This window comes from Trachypithecus francoisi, unplaced genomic scaffold, assembly GCF_009764315.1.
Source record: "Trachypithecus francoisi isolate TF-2019V2 unplaced genomic scaffold, Tfra_2.0 Lachesis_group21, whole genome shotgun sequence".
NCBI classification, from domain to species: domain Eukaryota; kingdom Metazoa; phylum Chordata; class Mammalia; order Primates; family Cercopithecidae; genus Trachypithecus; species Trachypithecus francoisi.
The window spans coordinates 18,641,415-18,662,828 of NW_022681467.1; the positions used below are offsets into that span (position 1 = coordinate 18,641,415).

The 21,414-nt window shown below is 40.0% G+C and overlaps 1 protein-coding gene and 1 long non-coding RNA gene across 4 annotated transcripts in view; both read left to right on the top strand.

Annotated features, from left to right (window-relative positions):
• The window catches only part of TMX4 (thioredoxin related transmembrane protein 4), a 45,754-nt gene that overhangs the window by 8,873 nt on the left and 15,467 nt on the right, over nucleotides 1–21,414 (top strand). For all 3 annotated transcript variants that reach the window (XM_033185647.1, XM_033185646.1, XM_033185648.1), the window contains 4 exons: nucleotides 178–293; nucleotides 11,708–11,753; nucleotides 13,696–13,824; nucleotides 17,510–17,555. In XM_033185647.1, coding sequence (XP_033041538.1) covers nucleotides 178–293; nucleotides 11,708–11,753; nucleotides 13,696–13,824; nucleotides 17,510–17,555 — 337 coding nt within the window. The remainder of the gene's footprint in view (nucleotides 1–177; nucleotides 294–11,707; nucleotides 11,754–13,695; nucleotides 13,825–17,509; nucleotides 17,556–21,414) is intronic.
• On the top strand, nucleotides 3,661–4,209 carry LOC117068476. Its single transcript, XR_004431149.1, has 2 exons — nucleotides 3,661–3,825; nucleotides 4,146–4,209. It is a non-coding gene; the product is annotated as an uncharacterized LOC117068476 (long non-coding RNA).

Genomic DNA, 21,414 nt, shown 5'->3' on the forward strand with positions numbered 1-21,414 from the left:
ACATTAAATCCTAGTGGGGACAGTGTGCTTCTATGTCAAATGACTTTGGAAAAGCCTCTTTTTATAATTCCCTTTTTTTAAGAATTTATTTTTTAATTTAAATACTTGATTTCTCTATTTTGTTTTGCAGATTTCTTCTGTATGTTTATCAGTATAATTCTTATTCTTCTCTTATAGTTATGCCCCGTGGTGTCCATCCTGCCAACAGACTGATTCAGAATGGGAGACTTTTGCAAAGAATGGTGAAATGCTTCAGATCAGTGTGGGGAAGGTAGATGTCATTCAAGAACCAGGTACTGTAAATGTTGAACATAAAATGCAAAAGTTTAACGACTTTTTATTTTGAATTTTTTTCAAGCGTATAGAAAAGTTGAGACTCTGGGATATTGATTATCCATGAACTGGCCACCTTTAATTAGCAGGTGGCCTACTTGGATCTGTCTCTGCATGTATGTGTTTGCACATACATATTTGCATATATAATTCTATTTTTATTTTGCTGAATCATTTGAAAGTAAGTTATCGACATCATGATAATTTACCCTTCAATTCTTTAGCACGTTGAAGGCTTCTTAATTATTTCCCATGTGTCTTTTTTTTGTATAGTTTTTTGACTGAGGACCCAATCATGGTTCATAAATTACATTTCGTTGTTATGTCTTTTTAGCCTCTCACAATCGACAGTTATACCCCATCTTTTAAAATGGCATTGATATTTTGAAAAGAAAAGGCTAGGATTTTCCTGTTTCCTTATGGTGATATGTAACTTATAAGAATATTAACTTGCCGGGCGCGGTGGCTCAAGCCTGTAATCCCAGCACTTTGGGAGGCCGAGACGGGCGGATCACGAGGTCAGGAGATCGAGACCATCCTGGCTAACACTGTGAAACCCCGTCTCTACTAAAAAATACAAAAAACTAGCCGGGCGAGGTGGCGGGCGCCTGTAGTCCCAGCTACTCGGGAGGCTGAGGCAGGAGAATGGCATAAACCCGGGAGGCAGAGCTTGCAGTGAGCTGAGATCCAGCCACTGCACTCCAGCCCGGGCGACAGAGCGAGACTCCGTCTCAAAAAAAAAAAAAAAAAAAAAAAGAATATTAACTTATACGAGTATGTTCTGCAAACTGAGAGTTTAGGTGCATGATTTAGGTTAGACATTTATGGCAAGAGTACTTCTAAGATGATGCTGTGACTTCATATTACATCTCATTAGAAGGGATATGCTATCACCATTAGTAATGTTAAGTTTGAGCACTTGGATATGGTGGTGACACTAAGTATCTCAGTTATGAAGAAAGGATCTCACATTGTGATTAGCAAGTAACCTCTGGGATGATTCTTTGGGGGTTTTAAGATCCACGAATGCCTGAATCAGATATTATATTTCACTGTGGTTCCAGAGAGTGATTTCTAATTCTCTCATTCTGTCTACACTGATTAGCTGTGAATGATATAATTTTTCACAAGAATGAATCATTTTTACCCCAAAGAGTGGAGCGATATAGAGACTTTTAAATTCTGGAAAGATATATACAATAAATTTGTGTTTGCAGTTTTAAAGTAACTGTATATTATGTATAAAATGAGAAGAAAAGTTGGCCTTTTATAATCTAAATCTCTAAAATGTGGCTATTTTCAAATTTTAACAGTCATCTTTTTCATTGACATTCAATTTATACCTACTGTATCCTTTCATCCTTTTACAAGGGCAAAAAGAAGATGGGCACAGAAGTGTAGACATTTATTTTCTATAATAAACTATGAGTTCAAAAAACACTAAGTAATGAAGTACCAATTACTTTGACAACAGAATAGATGGTACATGTTAAAATTGATGTATCAACAAACGCATGGAGCGAGATTTCTATTAAAAGCCATGAATCCTCATGCCTCTATCTTTGTAAGCATTTGAAACAAATCCACCTGCCTGTCCTCCATCTAGAGACGGACAAAATTTTGGCTGTTATAATAAGTTAATTCTGTTTGGAGGCTAAATCATTGCAGATACATTTTTGCCGGAAACTTGTTTTCATCCTTAGAGTTTAAGTAAAATAAAATCAGATATAAGACTTGTTAATTAGGCCGGGCGCGGTGGCTCAAGCCTGTAATCCCAGCACTTTGGGAGGCCCGAGACGGGCGGATCACGAGGTCAGGAGATCGAGACCATCCTGGCTAACACGGTGAAACCCCGTCTCTACTAAAAAATGCAAAAAACTAGCCGGGCGAGGTCTCTACTAAAAAATGCAAAAAACTAGCCGGGCGAGGTGGCGGGCGCCAGCTACTCGGGAGGCTGAGGCAGGAGAATGGTGTAAACCTGGGAGGCGGAGCTTGGCAGTGAGCGGAGATCCGGCCACTGCACTCCAGCCTGGCAGCCTGGGCGACAGAGCGAGACTCCCTCTCAAAAAAAAAAAAAAAAAAAAAGAATTAAACAGGCTTGTGATGGGTTCACAAATCTTATGTTTAATTATAGTCTTTCCTTCTAAAAATGTAGACTTGCAGCTATTTTTAACATTATGAATTGATTAGGTTTTCTTGATGATGAAATAAGAGATAGATTGATTTTAAGAAATATTTTAATACATTCAGTGTTGACTCAGTTATTTATATATCTGAGATATATATACTTGAAATACTCATTAAAGAAGAAGGAAAAAACTCTGGAATTCTGTAGGAATACTGAAAAAACGAAGTCTAACAAAAGATTATTATTTTGTATGTTTGAACAATTTTTTATAGGCAGAGGCTCTAGAATTCTTTTTTTTTTTTTTTGAGACGGAGTCTCGCTCTGTCGCCCGGGCTGGAGTGCACTGGCCGGATCTCAGCTCACTGCAAGCTCCGCCTCCCGGGTTTACCGCCATTCTCCTGCCTCAGCCTCCCGAGTAGCTGGGACTACAGGCGCCCGCCACCTCGCCCGGCTAGTTTTTTGTATTTTTTAGTAGAGACGGGGTTTCACTGTGTTAGCCAGGATGGTCTCGATCTCCTGACCTCGTGATCCGCCCATGTCGGCCTCCCAAAGTGCTGGGATTACAGGCTTGAGCCACCGCGCCCGGCCCTAGAATTCTTTTAAATGATAAAAATTTAAAAAGTGCAACTCATAAATAAAAAATAGGAGATAAACTTCTATGTCATGATTATTTGAGAGACGTAGAAAATATTTCATTTTATATTGTATGATTTTAAATTTATAATTTTACTTTGAATTACAAATTTAATGCTTTCAGTTAATCTTTTAATAGCGATTAGAAGTAATGTGTTTATTCAACAAGTATTTGAATTTCTACCATAAACAGGCCCTGTAATAGATACCAGTGATACAAAGGTGAATAAGGAGGACAGAGGCCTTGCTCCTCATGGAGCCACATTCTAGTGGAGGAGATAAATAGTAACGAAAGAAAATTGGCAAATAATATCAGATGGTGCTAAGGGATATGAAGAAAAAGTAGGATAAAAATGCACAAAATGGCCGGGCGCGGTGGCTCACGCCTGTAATCCCAGCACTTTGGGAGGCCGAGGTGGGCGGATCACGAGGTCAGGAGATCGAGACCATCCTGGCTAACACAGTGAAACCCTATCTCTACTAAAAATACAAAAAAATTAGCCGGGCATAGCGGCGGGTGCCTGTAGTCCCAGCTACTTGGGAGGCTGAGGCAGGAGAATGGCGTGAACCTGGTAGGCGGAGCTTGCAGCGAGCCGAGATGGCGCCACTACATTTCAGCCTGGGAGCAGAGCAAGACTCCGTCTCAAAAAAAAAAAAAAAAAAAAATTGTACAAAATGATTGGAGCTACCTCTTAAATTAGGATGGCCAGGGAAGGAGCAGAGATAAATAGGTTTCGATTTTTCTTTTCTTTTTTCTTTTTTTTTTTTGAGACGGAGTCTCGCTCTAGCCCGGGCTGGAGTGCAGTGGCCGGATCTCAGCTCACTGCAAGCTCCGCCTCCCGGGTTCACGCCATTCTCCTGACTCAGCCTCTGGAGTAGCTGGGACTACAGGCGCCCACCACCTCGCCCGGCTAGTTTTTTGTATTTTTTAGTAGAGACGGGGTTTCACCGTGTTAGCCAGGATGGTCTCGATCTCCTGACCTCGTGATCCGCCCGTCTCGGCCTCCCAAAGTGCTGGGATTACAGGCTTGAGCCACAGCGCCCGGCCTAGGTTTCGATTTTTCAAGACCTATTTAGCCAGAGGACTTGATAAATTGAGGAAGTAAATTTCAAAAGCTTTGTGAGAGGAGCATTCCAGGCAGAGCAAACACCATGTGCAGGTAGGAGTGTACCTGGCTTATCTGGAGAACAATAGGACCCCGACGGAGTACTTGAGATAAATGGGGATGGAGAAGTAGCTAGGGACCACACCCTGTGAGGTCTTGTTGCTGTGGCAAGGAGTTTAGATTTTCTACAAAGTATGATAGGGAGCTACTGGAAGATTGGAGCAGGAGAGATATATGATATGATGTATGTTTTAAAATAATTCCTTTGGTAGCTATGTGAAAAAATTGACTACAGGGGATCAGAAGGAAGCAGGGAGAATGGTTAAGAGGTAAATCAGTAGTCCAGAGTTGAGAAGATGGTGGCTTGGACTAGTAACAGCAGTGTTAAGTGGTGGGATTCTTGAGATACGAGGATTTTCTGATGGATTGGTTGCCAGCTAGGATGGAAAAGGAGAAAATGGAGAAGACTAAGGAGAAGTAGGTTTGGGACAGGGGCTAAGTTTGGGATGTTAAATAGACATCCAAATAGAGATGAAATAGAGATGTAAGTTTGAGGCCCATCAATATACTTGGCATTGGAGCTAGAAGAACAATTCAGATTATCTAGGATATGTGTGTGCCAGAGTAGTGAGAACTGACCACTGAAACATTTAGAAAAAAAGAAGTTGCAGCCAGGTGCAGTGGCTCACGCCTGTTATCCCAGCACTTTGGGAGGCCGAGGCGAGTGGATCAGCTGAGGGCAGGAGTTCAAGACCAGCCTAGCCAATATGGTGAAACCCTGTCTCTACTAAAAATACAAAAAATTAGCTGGGCGTGGTGGCGAGTGCCTATAATTCCAGCTACTTGGGAGGCTGAGGCAGGAGAATCACTTGAACCCAGGAGGCAGAGGTTGCAGTGAGCCGAGATAGTGCCATTGCACTCCAGACTGGGCAACAAGAACATAACTCTGTCTCAAAAAAAAAAAAAAAAAAAAGAAGTTCCATCGGAGGAGAAGGAAAACCAGTGAGATAAGAGAGAGAGGGAGAAGTAGGAGGGTCTGGAAGCCAAGTGAAGAAAGATTGGTCTTAATGTGATACTAACTCACTGGCAAGTCTCTGGGGCAGCTTGCCTCCATCTTGGAAGCAATTTATTTATTTCCTTTTTACAAACACTGACGTCTTGAATGAACGGTAGAAACTCGTTGAAATGATATTATTTTTCCCCACAGTTGAGCACTTCACTGTGTATTTCTGTATACAAATTTCTATTTGGTTGCATATCTTCATTAGTGTATTCTTGCCTTGCCACAAAAGTGCTAGTAAGGAGTAATTTCAATTATTTCCCTGTAAGTAAAATTTAAAGAGGGGAAACAATAATTTTTGAAGTGTCATGCATACTCTTTAGTTATTCTTGTAACTCTTCCATCAGTTATCTATTAAGATATTCTTTTAAGTATTTTAAAGTAAGATTTAAGATTTATCAATGAAACGGGAACAGTTCCCTTCTCCCCTCACAGGATGTGCGATGGGGATGTAGCTTGCTTCTTTTGTGCCGGCTGCTCAAAACCTCCAGGGGGAACATGCAGATGGGCAGGCTGTGGGGCTCCGATCCCACCGCAGCATATAGGGGTGAATGTTTACAGCTGAAGCCCCAGTGGTTGTGTGTTACCGTGTGCTCTTTCAGTTTAGCCATCCATAGGTGGCTTGTGTTAGTTAGCTCAATTAGACCCCCCTGCCTTATCACAAGGACAGAGGGCTTCGTGCGTTGGTGTACCAGAAGAATCAGATCACATGTGGGCTTGGATAATGAGTGCAAGGTTTTATTGAGTGGAAGTAGCTCTCAGCAAGAGGGGAATGGAGTGGGAAGGTGGTCGTTTTCCCCTAGAGTTGGGCCGCCCAGCGGCTGGTCTGTCCTCCAACCACACTGGCCAAACTCTGCCAGTGTCTGCTGGGGTGTTCTTCTGCTGGCGTGCTCCTCTCAGCATCCTCTTGATGTCCAACCACTGTGTGTTCTTCTGCCCATGTCTTCCTCTTGAAGCCCAGCTGCTTGTTTGTGTGCCTGCTAGAGACTCGGGGTTTATATATGCACAGGATGGGGGTGTGGCGGGCCAGGGTGGTCTTGGGAAATGCCAAATTTGGGCACAAAAACAGAAATGCCTGTTCTTGCCTAGGTCCATGGGCACAGCCCCGAGGGTGGCGCCCTCTCCAGGGGCCCCTCTTTCCCCTCCCAACACTTCGCTGCCCCTCTCCCATATCATCAAGACTAGCGACTATAATCACGTTGCATTTTGATGGCTGAGATGCAGAAGCCGAGCAAAGGGCAGCCCTTAGATTAGGTTACATTACATTGCCTGTTAAATACTGCATAGATCAGGTGATGCTTCAGTTAAGTTGACTTTGAGAAATTACATTTAATGAGTATATACTTGAACCTTCTGTTCTATGCGATGAGCTTAGTTGTCAAGGACAGGAAAACAGCAGCTGCTCCTAGAGCCCCGTGGGTGATGGCTATTTCACTAGATTAGAGGGGAGCCAGACTCCTTCCACAGCCAAGAGTAAGCATTGTCTTTAAAACTACTGATTAATGCAGAAGCCAGTTTAGTTTGCTGTACTTTTAGTGTTACATTTTTAATTTTATAGTTGTAAATTTTATCTTGTATTCTATTATGCTGACAACCTTATTTCAATCTCAAAGGTAAGGTTAATTCTCCTTTTCTTTTCATTGTGTTTTCCTTCTGCTGCCCTCTTTGGTGATAATAACAACAAACTGTTTATCTCTGTTTTACAAAGAAAACTGAGGCTAGGATAGATTTAGTAACATGACAAAGGTAACACGCTAATAAATAGTACAACAATTGCTAATAGATAGCTATTAGCTATCTCTATTTTCTTTTTTTTTTTTTTTTTTGTTGAGACGGAGTCTCGCTCTGTCGCCCGGGCTGGAGTGCAGTGGCCGGATCTCAGCTCACTGCAAGCTCCGCCTCCCGGGTTTACGCCATTCTCCTGCCTCAGCCTCCCGAGTAGCTGGGACTACAGGCGCCCGCCACCTTGCCCGGCTAGTTTTTTGTATTTTTAGTAGAGACGGGGTTTCACCGTGTTAGCCAGGATGGTCTCGATCTCCTGACCTCGTGATCCGCCCGTCTCAGCCTCCCAAAGTGCTGGGATTACAGGCTTGAGCCACCGCGCCTGACAGCTATCTCTATTTTCTTAATACTGAACTTAAATAATTTCTGTTGCGTTTTGGCTTATCAAAATGTAGTTCTCCTTCATAATTTTTTTCTTTCTCTAAGCTTTTTTTTTTTTTTTTTTTTTTGAGACGGAGTCTCGCTCTGTCGCCCAGGCTGGAGTGCAGTGGCCGGATCTCAGCTCACTGCAAGCTCCGCCTCCCGGGTTCACGGCATTCTCCTGCCTCAGCCTCCCGAGCAGCTGGGACTACAGGCGCCCACCACCACGCCCGGCTAGTTTTTTGTATTTTTTTAGTAGAGACGGGGTTTCGCTGTGTTAGCCAGGATGGTCTCGATCTCCTGACCTCGTGATCCGCCCGTCTCGGCCTCCCAAAGTGCTGGGATTACAGGCTTGAGCCACCGCGCCCGGCCCTTTCTCTAAGCTTTTAATTTTTCTTTCTTTTGCTGCATGTGTTTAAGATAAGTTTTCTGATACAATGTTAAAATCTACCCTGCATTCTCCATTTGTGCCCACTTTATGTTGCATCATAGTCTTCATTTTAAAGTGGAAGCAACCGTTCAAGTGAAAAAGGCACGTAGAAAATTTGGAAGGCTTTGTGGCCTTTTTTACTGAAAAGCTTGGGAGTATACTTGTTTCTTTCAAGCTTACTGAAGTTATTGCAGTGAACTATTACCCTGAAACAAGCTGCTATTATGATGTTCAAATTCTTTGTCAAGATCCACATTTAACTTACTGTTGTTAAACCCTGAAGCCACAACCTCAGGTGGTGCTTCTGTGTTCTAAGTGGTCATGTTTTAATTTTCAGGTAATGAAAATTTCTCTTGACACTTCATAGAATCAGTGTTAAAGGTCAGAAGACATTTTTGGAGCACTGAGATGAGACCCGAGTTTTCAGATGTCCTTTAGCCTCCCAGAAGTGACTTTTTTTTTGAGATGAATTTCTTATGGTGTTGGATCTACAAGGATTTAGTAGTGTGTCATCATCCAAGGAGAATTTTGTCTGTTCTGGATCTTGTTGTTGTTGATACTACTGAATATATCTTTACATGACAGAATATTATTCCAGGCAGCAAACTGAACTCGTGTCTGAGGTGGGTGCTGCAACCTTATTAATATTCCACATAGGTTGTCATTTGAAGAAATACTGACAAACATAAATGAAAGTAATCTTGAGGTGATATAATTTATTGGTTTTTATTTTAATAAACCTTGATGGCCTTGTAAATTGGTACAGTAGTCACTGAAACAACATAGCAATTCATATCAAGAAACATAAAGTTATTATACCCTTTAATGTAGCAATTTTGGGAACACCTCTCCTGTTATTCGTTTTAGCCAGAACCAGAAAGATGCAGAAAAACCTCAGAGACCATCTGTCACTTTGACACTTTTTCTTGGTACTCACTGATTTTCTTTTTTTTTGGGACGGAGTCTTGCTCTGTCCCCCAGGCTGAAGTGCAGTGGCGCGATCTCGGCTCACTGCAAGCTCTGTCTCCTGGGTTTATGCCATTCTCCTGCCTCAGCCTCCCAAGTAGCTGGGACTACAGGTGCCTGCCACCACACCTGGCTAATTTTTTTGTCTTTTTTTTGTGTGTGTCTTTTTTTTTTTTTTTTTTCCTTTTTGTGGAAAACGGGGTCTCGCTGTATTACCCAGGCAGGTCTCGAACTCCTGGGCTCAAGCTATCGTCCCGCCTCTGCCTCCCTGAGAGCTGGGGTTACAGGCGTGAGCCACTGCGCCCGGCCAATTTTTTTTGTATTTTTAGTAGAGATGGCGTTTCACCATGTTAGCCAGGATGGTCTCGATCTCCTGACCTCGTGATCTGCCCGTCTCGGCCTCCCAAAGTCCTGGGATTACAGGCGTGAGCCACTGCGCCCGGCAGTACTCACTGATTTTCATGTGTACATTTATTTGTAAAGATAATTTATGTTTTCTGAAATAAGGTGCAATTTCTAAAAGACTTAAGACTAAAGGCTCCTGAATCTGGAAATGTTTTATATATTGTATAATTAAATGTGTTTTATGAAATATTTTTCTACTTATTTATTTACTTCCTTATTTATTGTCATAGCCAGTGATGACTAAGAATGTACAAAAGATTTTAAAGAGCAAGTTTAAAAATCACTTTAAGTTATACCTAACATTTAATAGAAATCTTGTCTCTTTATTCAGATAAAAATAAAATTTGAGTAAAAAATGTTAAGACATGATGAGATACTATTTAATTTCTTCATTCCATTTTAAAAAACCATACAAATAAAATATATATCCCTAATACCATAACTGTCCTTAGATTTTTGGCTGGTCATAAGAATCTATAGTTAGGTAAGAAGTAATGTATGAAACTGTTCATAATAATTATCTTAAACAAAAGGCATATACTGGTTTTTTAAATATTTAGTATTATTTTAAGTATTTTAGTATTTATTTTATTATTTATTTTAAGTATTTTTCCCCTGGCAATTTAGAATTGGAAGGATACTGTAGGATACCCTTGTTCTCCTTCAGGGTGAAATCCCAAGCAACGTGAGAGATGAAAATGCGCTTAGAAGTGCTTGTTACAATCCTCAGTTGACCTATTTTTGGGTCACTTGTGTTTATATTACTGGCGACACACCTTTTTTTCCAGTGTACAATGACAAATTTTTGTAGTAAATGTTTCTTTTTGTGACATTGACTTTTACTACTCCAGAGTACTGTGTTTCCTTTTAAATATGGTTGAGATGTTTTGGAATCCACTTGATCTGAAATGAAATATAAAATACAGAATTCTTTGAGAAGACTCATCTTTTGTTACTAAATTATGTTGAATATGTATTTAATTTATAAAATGGGTGAAAGTCAATTTCCCATGTTATTAAAAGTAAAGCTGCAGTGTTTTGAATTGCAGGTGACCACAGAGATGTATGATTTGAGCAACTTAATTTGAATAGGTATTTGATTTTGTTCACATTGTTCTACAGTGGGAAAGGCAACTGTGATGGAAAATGTTAAAATGATGCCTCTGTCATTTTTCCATGTTGGCCAGGAGGATCCTTAAGCTTTCATTCTCTTTACTCATTCTTGGTGCCCATGCAATTATTATTTATTTGTAACATTTAAAGGGCAAGGATCTGTTCTTTACTCCTAGTCTCATTTCAGCATTTTTTTGCACACTTACTCTTTTTTTTGATACTATTATTCTCTGTTTGTGGTTGTGATTGTGATTATTTGAATAAGTTACTTCCTTCTGCTACTGGACTATAAGCTCTGTGAGAATAAAGGTTGTACATGTTTTTATTCATCCATGTGTCTTGAGCAGTAACAACAGTCTCTGGAACAAATAAAGTGCTTGGTAGATACTTGTTGAGGTACTAAGGGTTTTATTTATCTTTGTCTTTACATGCACATAGCATAGCATTTGATATGTACTTAGTGTTCAGTAAAGGTTTGCTAAAACAAATTGGAAAAAATACTTTTCACATACATATATTCTTACAGATTTTATACTTACATATTTTATAAATGTACAAACATTATACATGATCTTTTTTTTTTTTTTTTGAGACGGAGTCTCGCTCTGTCGCCCAGGCTGGAGTGCAGTGGCCGGATCTCAGCTCACTGCAAGCTCCGCCTCCCAGGTTTACGCCATTCTCCTGCCTCAGCCTCCCGAGTAGCTGGGACTACAGGCGCCGCCACCTCGCCCGGCTAGCTTTTTGTATTTTTTTAGTAGAGACGGGGTTTCACCGTGTTAGCCAGGATGGTCTCGAACTCCTGACCTCGTGATTCGCCCGTCTCGGCCTCCCAAAGTGCTGGGATTACAGGCTTGAGCCACCGCGCCCGGCCTATACATGATCTTAAGCGTTTCATATTACTTACTCTTTTTAAACTGATGACTGATGTAATCATATCTGTAGTTTGTTGAGTCCTTCACTATGTACCCAGCACCACGCTAAGCCTAATAATACTTGCCCTAATCTAACTTTAGAACAATTAAGTTAGGCTTTTATATACCCATTTTACAGAAAAAAGGTGACTGAGACTAAGAGAGGTTAAATAATCTAAAGTTATAAAGTTAGTAAATGGGGAAGTCGGTATTTCACTTTGCAAAACCCCTGTTTGCAAGGCTCTAAATTCTATCCTTCCAGCCTCCTTACAATCCAAGTGATACAAGTTGTATGTCAGTTACTGGAAAATGTTAGGTAAATAAAAATGGGTAGAAATGAAATTTCTTTAAGTCAAAAAAAATAGTAAATGTGAATCAATAATTGCAGTGATTTTAATAATGTGATATGAAGGTAAGCTCAAGAATGCTTTTTTTTGGAGGACTTAAGTATAACTTTTATTCTGTTTATGCTTCTTGTAGGTTTGAGTGGCCGCTTCTTTGTCACCACTCTCCCAGCATTTTTTCAGTAAGTTTAAATAATCTTCTAATCTTGCGAACATTAGAAATCAATAGACGTGTACCAGGAATTCTAAGCTGTCTTCCATGACCGCCACTTATTCAGCTTAACATGTGAGGGAAACAAGGCTGGTGTGCTCTGAGTGAAAGCTGTGACAAGAGAAGCTTTCCTGGAGTGCTGCAGAGATGGAGGTCCTAATGTCAGGGGTGGGCAGGAGAAGTCAGAGATTTCTCTGATGATATTAGAGGTGGGGTAATTCTTAATATCTAACTAGGAGTGCATTAAGCCAACAAGGTAGAGAAAGTCTTTCCAGTTAAAGGAGATAGCATAAAAAAGCCCAAGAGAGAATGAAGTACCTTTTGAGAACTTTGAACTAGTTCTTTATGGCTGGACCACAGGTATAGCTGGATCATGCTGAGTGATGAGGCCAGAGAGACTCAGGTACAGGCAGGGGAAAGATAAAGAAAGTAGTGGATTCCAGAGAAACATAGGCGGTAGGAGCAGTGGGACTTGGTGACTGATTAGCCATGGGAAGGAAGAGTCTATGATGACTACTAACAGGCCATGTGTAACTAACTAGTAAAAGTTATTGCCTGCCTTCAAGACTAGGAGCCATGAAAATTAGAAGAGGTTTGGAAGATAGAGACAAAAATCCAAAAGATAGTGTGACTTGCCCTTCCCAGTTCCAAATGGAGAAGTCTAGGTACAGTTTGATGTCAGGATCCAGAGTTCAGAAGAAAGACCTAGACTGGAGATACATATTGAGAATTCCTCAGCATTGAGGTAAATAACAGTTGAAGTACATCTAGAGAGAACATGTATGGTAGGAAGGGAAGCAGGTCAAGGATGGAACCTGGGATTGGCCAACATTAGGACTTCTGCAGAGGAAGACAGTGAGTAAAGGAAATGGAGAAGGGATGCTCAGAGCAGTAGGAAGAACTTCAGGGAGCTCCTGTTGTAAAAGCCAAGCAAAAGGAAGAAGGAAGTGGTATTCAGCAGTGAATGAACAATGCCAGTGACAGGTGAAGGAAACAAATAGATACAGTACTTAGGGGTCATTGGAGACCCCCAATATGAGTGGTTTCAAGGGAGTCCTGGAAGCAGGTCCCGCACTTGCACCAAGTAGTGAATGAGACATAAAGAGGAGAAAACAGCAAGCCTAGACTCTTCTCTGGGAGCCCTGATTGCGGCAAGTAGGTGAGAGGGCAGGTTGAAGGGCGTATGAGGTTTTTTGTTGTTGTTTGAGGAGAGGGCCTTGAATGATGTAAATTTGAAAATGTGGATACAATGTTTTAAACTTGATAACTGGCTGTTTCTCTATTGTAAGAGAAAAATTAAAGTAATTGGTAGCAAAAATAATAAGTAACTTGCCATATTAAACACTGACAAGAACTCTGCGTTTAGTCACACATTGTACAGTGATAACATAGAATGTTAATGCTTTTAGGTTGGGATTTCTCACTTGTAATAAAGCTTATTAATGCTTTCTGATTTATGTCTAACTATATATTTTTCTTTTTTTTTTTTGAGATGGAGTCTTGCTCTGCCACCCAGGCTGGAGTGCAGTGGCCGGATCTCAGCTCACTGCAAGCTCCGCCTCCCGGGTTTATGCCATTCTCCTGCCTCAGCCTCCCGAGTAGCTGGGACTACAGGCGCCCGCCTCGTCGCCCGGCTAGTTTTTTGTATTTTTTTAAGTAGAGACAGGGTTTCACCGTATTAGCCAGGATGGTCTCGATCTCCTGACCTCGTGATCCGCCCGTCTCGGCCTCCCAAAGTGCTGGGATTACAGGCTTGAGCCACCGCGCCCGGCCTAACTATATATTTTTCAATTGAGTCAATTTAAAATTCAAGTGGCGTTCAGATGTATCGCCAATAGCTATTTTAACTTTTATTATCTGTAACGTCTGTTATTTTAATGCATTTGCTTTCTACTTGTTTTCATAATTTATAGTGCAAAGGATGGGATATTCCGCCGTTACCGTGGCCCAGGAATCTTCGAAGACCTGCAGAATTATATCTTAGAGAAGAAATGGCAGTCCGTTGAGCCTCTGACCGGCTGGAAATCCCCAGCTTCTCTAACGTAACTTAATTTTTTAATGACAAGGTGTTACTAATAAAACAGGAGGTTTTAAGTTAATAGCCTGTGGGTCTCAAAAAAAGCCTCTGTTTTTCTTCACTTCACACTTACTTCCGATTACCCAGATTACTCATGGCCGTGCTTAGCCCATGCAGTATTTCTGGTTTTGTGACCAAACATATGTTTCAGCTGGTTTTTAGTACACTGGGAATTAAGTAGCCAGATTTGAGTGGGTTACAGAATGCCTCTTTTCCAGCTTTTGCACTAAGCCACGATGACTGTTTTTCTCCTTACAAAATATGGTATTCAACATCATGACTTAAGAGGAAGAAAGAATTTGCCATTCCTTCTTCCTTTTAAGTTATTGATGAGATAGAGAATAACTCTTTATTTAATTATAGTTTATGAAGGAATTGCTATTATATATTATGTGGAAAACAAAACCTGTGGAGTCATTGGCTGCCTAGCAGAGTACCACAGGGGATAGCTTTGGCCTTGACGGCAAACTGTATAATACTTGGTGAGCTAGATTAGGCCAAACCATAACAACTTTTTCCATAGTTGGTTTGAATTTTGAATGGATTGTCATATATATAGATAATTTTATATTAGTAAATACAAGTGTAAGAAATTTCCCTACTGAAAAAGGAGCAAATCAAGCAATATTTCAGGAGTAAATCATCTAGTGGCATCTATATTAATATTAAGGAAACACACGTAGCTCACTCTAAAAACAACTCCTCTCTCACATTTCATTCTACAACCATTTGAGCACTGATTTAGCCAGATACTTTTCTAGGTGCTAGGTATTCAACACTGAACAAGACAGACATTCACCGCAGGTACAAAGAATCATAGTCTAGATAAGGGTGGATAAAAAACACAGCAACATACTTTACAAAGACGGGATAGCTATGGGGTTATGGACCTGCTCTTCTATATGGAGGGAGCAGGAGGCATTTCTCTGAAGGGAGGCCTCTAGGTGAGATCTGAAGGACAGAAAGAACTAGCTTAGGCAACGAGCAGAGGGAAGATTATTCCCAGGAATGAGTATGGCATATGCATAAGCCCCAGTTTGGAAAGGAGCTTGGTGTACTTAAGGAACAGAATGGTGACCAGTGTCAAGCATAGTGAAAGGGAGTGTAGGATGAGCTGAATAAGAGGGGCAGGCTGAAGCCAGATCATGCAGGGCCTGTGGCCACAGGAAAGAAGTTGGAAGTTACCAGCACACACAAGGAGAAGGTGACCCTTAGGAGAGGAGATTAGAAAGGGCAAGAATGGATGAAGCAAGTCAAGCCTTAGAGTGGTAGCTTGTGTCAGGTGGCGGCAGTGGGGATGGAGAGGCTGTGTGGATTTAAAATATGTTTTGAAGGTAGGCTTGGCCAAAGTGAAGGAGAAGAAGGATTCATAATAAAAACGTACAAGTTTCTGGTTTGAGTACATGATGGATCTTGGTACTTGTTATTGCCTTGGGCAAGAGAAAATTAAGGATTCTGTATAAAACTTGTTGGGTTTGAGATGCAGACTTTGTAGAACTGTCACGTTGGATGCTGTATTAGTCCATTCTTGCATTGCTATAAAGGAATACTTGAGACTGGGTAATTTATAAAGAAAAGATGTTTAATTGGCTCATGGTTCTACAGGCTGTACCGGAAGGATGATGCTGGCATCTGCTTGGCTTCTGGGGAGGCTTCAGGAAACCTACAATCATGGTGGAAGGTGAAGGGGAAGCACATGACATCACATGGCCAGAGTAGGAGCAAGAGAGAAGGATGAGGAGACACCACACTGTTAAAACAACCAAATCTCCTGAGAGCTCCCTCACTATCAAGAGAACAGCACCAAGAGGATGGTGCTAAACTATTGATGAGAATCTGCCCCCATGATCCAATCTCTTTCCACAAGACCCCACCTCCAGAATTAGGGATTACAGTTTATTAGGAATAATGCTTACAATTTTAAGGAAATTGAACACTTGAACAAAGGATATTTAGCAAAGCAATTTTATTTTTGCACAAAGGGGTGCCTTTTTGGCCAGTCGCCATGAGAGCACACTTGAACAAAGGGGCACGGGAGCCTTTATTTTTGACGCAAGTCTTGTCCCTGTACCCTTTTTTTATTGGTCTGGGTCAGGTGTGTAATCTAAACTAATTTTCGTTGGCTAAACATTTGACTTTTTTTAGATAAGGTGGGCACGTAAAAGAGAGAGGAAAGGGGAAGGGGTGTCTGTAGTTAGTTAGAAAGGTTTTTTTTTGGTTTTTGTTTTTTAAATAAGGAAAGGAATGTGAGCTGGTACTGATAATGCCTGGTACTGTGGCATGCCTGGTCATTTAACAAAGGCAGAAAAAAGAGGCGGGGTCGGGGGCCTGTAACTATGAATTAAAATATTAGGCTATTTGAAGAGAAACTCTATCATATCTCACAAATTGAACCTAAGATTTTGGTGATACAGATTCGAAGCATATCAGATGCATGGAAATGGGCCCCCATGAAGAATTCAGGAACACAAAAACCTACAGACAGTGTTGAGGTGAGGGGAACACCTAGAAAGAAGGAAAGAGAGAAGAGTACTTGGGGATGAGTCATGGGCCACCCTCAAATTAAGAACCTGTGTTGAGAAGTCTGCCAAAGGAAACTGAAAATGAGTACCCAAGAGGCAACATGAAAACTAGGGCTGCCATTTTCCAGAAGCCAAATGAGAGTGTTCAAGAGGAAGAGTGTAGTCTCTTGTGTCCCATGTTATTAAGAGGTGAAGGGAGATCAAGTCTGAGACATGGACATTGAATGAAGCATGGTGAGGTCATCATGGCCTTGACAATCAGTGTTCCTGTAGTGGCAAGGGTGGAAGCCAGATTTGAATGGATTAAAGATACAGTAAAGAAGAAACAGTATGTGTAGAGTGCTCTGGAAAAGTTTGTGAAGCTGGAGGGCCATGTGAGGTCCAGGGATACTCTTTCTAAAAGGTAGGAGAGAGTAGAGCATGTTTATATGCCAGTGAGACTGTTGTAGGAGAGAGAGAAGTTGCTTGTGCAGGAAGTGAGGATGAGAGAAAGAACCAAGTCCTAATAAGACCAAATGGATAGGATCCAAGGCACAAGTAGAGGAATTGGACTGTGATAGGACAGTTAGACTTTACCTGTCATAACAAGAGAAGGTGGATGCAGGTGGGCCCCAGGCTCAGATTTGGTAGTGGGAAGATGAGATCACGTGGTGGCTTCTGGTTTCAGTGACATATGAGGAGTGCTTGTTAGCTGAGAGTACATGGGGATGGGAAGATGTGTCAAGTTTTGAAGAGAAGGAAAAGGAAAGGAGCTAGTATCTTAGTTAGAGCTTATAAAGTACTGGACATTATTAACTGTCCACTTAGGCTTAGGACTATGAAGCAGAAAGAACTGTCATCTGGTTATGTGATATTTTTTCCCTGGAGACATTCAGCTGCTCAGGGTTGAGATTTTTGCCAGGTAGGTACAATGAAAGGAGAAAGGGCCAAGGAATTGGGATAGATTTGCAGCAGAGTGATTCAAATGATAGCCACTGAATCTAAGTTCTGTAAGAACAGATAAGAATCTGGGAGAGGGGGCAATATTTAGCAAGACATGGAGGGAAAAGGACCAGTCCTCCTGACCTGATTTTCATTATTTTTTCTTACATAGTATATATGATCACTGTTTCCTCTATTTTTTTTAAGGATGTCTGGAATGGCTGGTCTTTTTAGCATCTCTGGCAAGATATGGGTAAGTAATCTTAAATAAAACATTTATATTTGCAGAGAGGTTGTTAAGAATAAAAATAAAGCTTTTAAGCACTAGGAAAAGAAACATTTCTAAGTACATTTATAATTTCACCCCACAACTACTCTCATGTGGGGTTTCCGCTGGTAGTGTCTTCATGTAGAAGGGCATAATCTGAACAGGAACCTGTAACTACTGTGTCAAAGTCTTATTTTCTTAGATCAGTGATGCAGTCTTTCATCCAAGCAAAAGAGCTTATGTGATTTTACTTTATCTTATGTTCACATCGGCATATCTCCCTACATAGGAAAGATTGTCTAAGCCTGAAAGTAGTTCTGTGTGTCAGGGGTTAGCAAACTCTAGCCTGTGGATGGGCTACCTGTTTTTGTCAATAAGGTTTTATTGGAACACAGCTACATTTATTCATTACCTATTGTCTATGACTGCTTTCATGCTACAATGGTAGAGTTGAATAGTTGTGGCAGAGACACAGAGAATTGTGGCATACAAGCTTGTAATATTTACAATCTGGCCTTTAAGTAATAGATCCTTGCAGTATGTGATTGTATAATTTCTCTGAGTCATTTCAGTGGGTTAGAACTGTTATTCAGGTTTAATATTTGAACCATTATATAATGTTGAATATGTCCCATAACCTTTTATTCCCCTTCTCTATAGGGGAGGACTAAATCCAACCAGATTGAGCCAAATTGCTCTGGAATTAAATATAGCTCAAAATATTTCAAAAAGTCTTAGAAGTGAGTCTCCCTATATATGTCTTTTCTATGCTATGATTGTAGCTTATGGTATCATGTTTGGAACATAATATTCAAAGAGTTTGGGAAGATTCTTTTTCTGTTGCTCGTATACATTCATATATGTTGAAAGACATTTAAGAAAAACCTTTTGTATTCCACTTTCTCAGTTACATTTATATTCTGCCTTGTGAGATAGAATACCTACTACAAGGTTTTTTGGTTATTTTTCACGACAGAGGCTAATTGAAGACTTGGTTTCAGTCTTTCAGGTTAAAATTTAACTTTTTTTGGGCATTTGTCTATCACAATAAACAATAACTAATATTTCCCCCTCTCCAGATAGTTTGAGTTTCATGTGGTTTCCTTCTGCTGCTTTCTTAACATTGGTGAGAACTTTAATCAAGGGCTGAGAATTATGAATTGCAAACTGGGAATTGAAAAGAGATTCTGCCTTTTACAGTATGTCAATATTAAAGATTGACAAAATCATGTAGCCTGCTAGCTGTCTGAGCCATAGAGCATTATACTGTCTAATTCAGCAGAAAAATTGTAATAGATGGTTGTTAGGCAGCATTGACTGTGAAATTTTAGCACCAAATCTATGATAAGTGTAGTAGAATTTGTTCTGCAAGTTAAGAAGAGCTTAGATGAAAGCTGATTATGGCCTTCATTGACTATAGAAGAGAAGTTTTACTTTCAAAGAGGGTAGCAGGGAAAATACATAATGGCTCTGACCTCATATAGCTTGTCATTTGGAGCTTAGATAAACAAGTTTAAATAAGGAGTTACAGTTTTTCATTATGTCATGCAGATGATTACAATGTGTTACATTTAGAGTGTGTCAAGGCCAGGAGTGGGTGTTTTATCTTTGTACACACAGTCCCCAGCTATGGGCAACACAGATGTATTCTGTGTGGATGCATTAAACTGGAGAGAAAGAGCCATTTGGAGAATAGAATGTGATCCATGTCTGAATAACTAATGAATATGTTCTTCCTAATGATTGAGAAGTAGAATATATGTGTTATATAAATGTATGTTTATAATTTCTTTCCAGATATTTCCAAAAGGAACCAAAAATGATCATTTTATAAGATAAACTAAAATTTGGCATGCAAATAATTATATTTTATAATTGTAAAATATAGAATGTAAAATGTACAATTATACAAATGTATAGTTGTAAAATAGTTTTATCTAGTATTAATACTATATCCTTTTATAAGCGTTTGCATGGAGTAATTTTTCTATTTTCAACCTTTTTATTATGTTTTAAGTAAATTATAAAAAGTATATAGCAAGAAATAATTATCTGATGAATTTAATCCATTTATATTTATTGGGATCACTAAAACATTCGTCCTGATTGTAGGGTGTGTGTATGTAGGGGAGTGGAAGAGAGTTGCACATAAAAGAATGCAAATGATACAGTGTTAGGTTATTTTGATCTCCGTCTGTGTATGTATATTACACATACATTTAATAGTTTGTGAAATCTGATACTACCCTCTGTATCAGCATGTAGCCTCCCTAAGCCTCTTGCCCACTTTTGTGATTTATTCTTAGAAATAAGCCCCCATCCTTTCATCAAATCTCTAGGAAGGTCTCTTGCCACCTGTATTTCTAGAATTTGGCTCTTGTCCTCTTATTTACAAGGTATATAATCTCTGACCTAAAGAGACGCAGTCCTTGGCTACCCATCAGGTCTCTGGTTCCCACTTCCACCTTTAGTTATGGTCTTGCCTTCCTGTCTTTATAGAGTCACTTAATCAGCCAATCCTTCCAGCTGACTGCCCTGCCTGCTCAGTTAGCTCATTCAGCTGACTGTTCCTTTAGTCAGAGTTCCTCACATCATTGTTGAATGTATAATTGTGGCAAACTTAATTGTTTTTTAAATCATGTCTAGATCATATGAAACTGCAATGCAAATATATTAATAATGAACAGAAGAAACAACTGTACATGGTGAGACAGAGATAGACTAGGGATGGGAGGTGGAACCAAAAAAGTGTAAAGTCTCAGAGAAAGAAGATTAAAAAGATGGAAGAAGGAAAGATGTAGAATGGCTAATTCCAGTGAGACAAGATTGTTTATGCCTATCCATAGTCTCTTTATTTTACTGAAATATCCGGATACACGTACAGATAGAAATGAGTCTTTCCTCAGCAAGTCTTCCCTGGATGGGTAGCTGGTTAGATGTAAGTGTTTCTACAGGGAATATAATAAAACAGTATAATGGATGTTTATATGGAGTTTTTGTGTGTATATAGGAAAATACTTAGAAAGAGATCAACAGTAGTTTTCTCTGATATTGGAATTATGGGTGATTTTTAAAAACCTTTTTTTCTATAACTTCTATTTTTTTCTGTAATGAAAAAAATGAAAATAATGTATTTAGAAGATCAGAGCCTGTTGAACTAGTGATTATCTAGAAGATATCTAGAAGATCAGAGCCTACTGAACTAGTGATTTCTTAAGGGGCTTGAGTTTCTTTCTGCCTTAGAAGTGAAGCCAACTTGCTAGGTCACACATTCTGGAGATAAAAGCTGGTCCTCAAGATTCTAGGATCCCCTGGTGATGAGACACTCACGTGGCCGAATTCCTATCAACTCAGGAGATGGTTTAGTTTGCATTTGGCCTTCTTAACTTTATACCAACTTCCCCTATGTTCTCGCTTGAGTAAATCCTTGAGGTGAGAATGAGAAAGTCCCTTGAATAGTCTTATGAGGCAGTTCCTGTGAGCTTCCTGCTGTTACCCTGAATCCCAGGATCCTTGATATGTCATTCATAACACAGTGTGGATAAGAATAGATGATCTCCAGTGTTCTTTCCATCACTAAATTTAAATTCTTTCCAATTCAGTCATGATGGCATTCACCTGTATATTTTAATTTTTATATAAACTCACAGAAGTAATTACCACATTAACTTTTAATATCTGTCCTTACAGATAGTCTCAACATTTTACCCATCTCACAGATGGAGTCACTGAGGCCTAGGAGATGGGATAGTTAGAGGAGTTTCTCAGAGAGTTGACATCTTCAAAGGACAAAATTCATTTTGATTTTATATTATAGTAGCAACATAAAATTTCTTTAAAATTG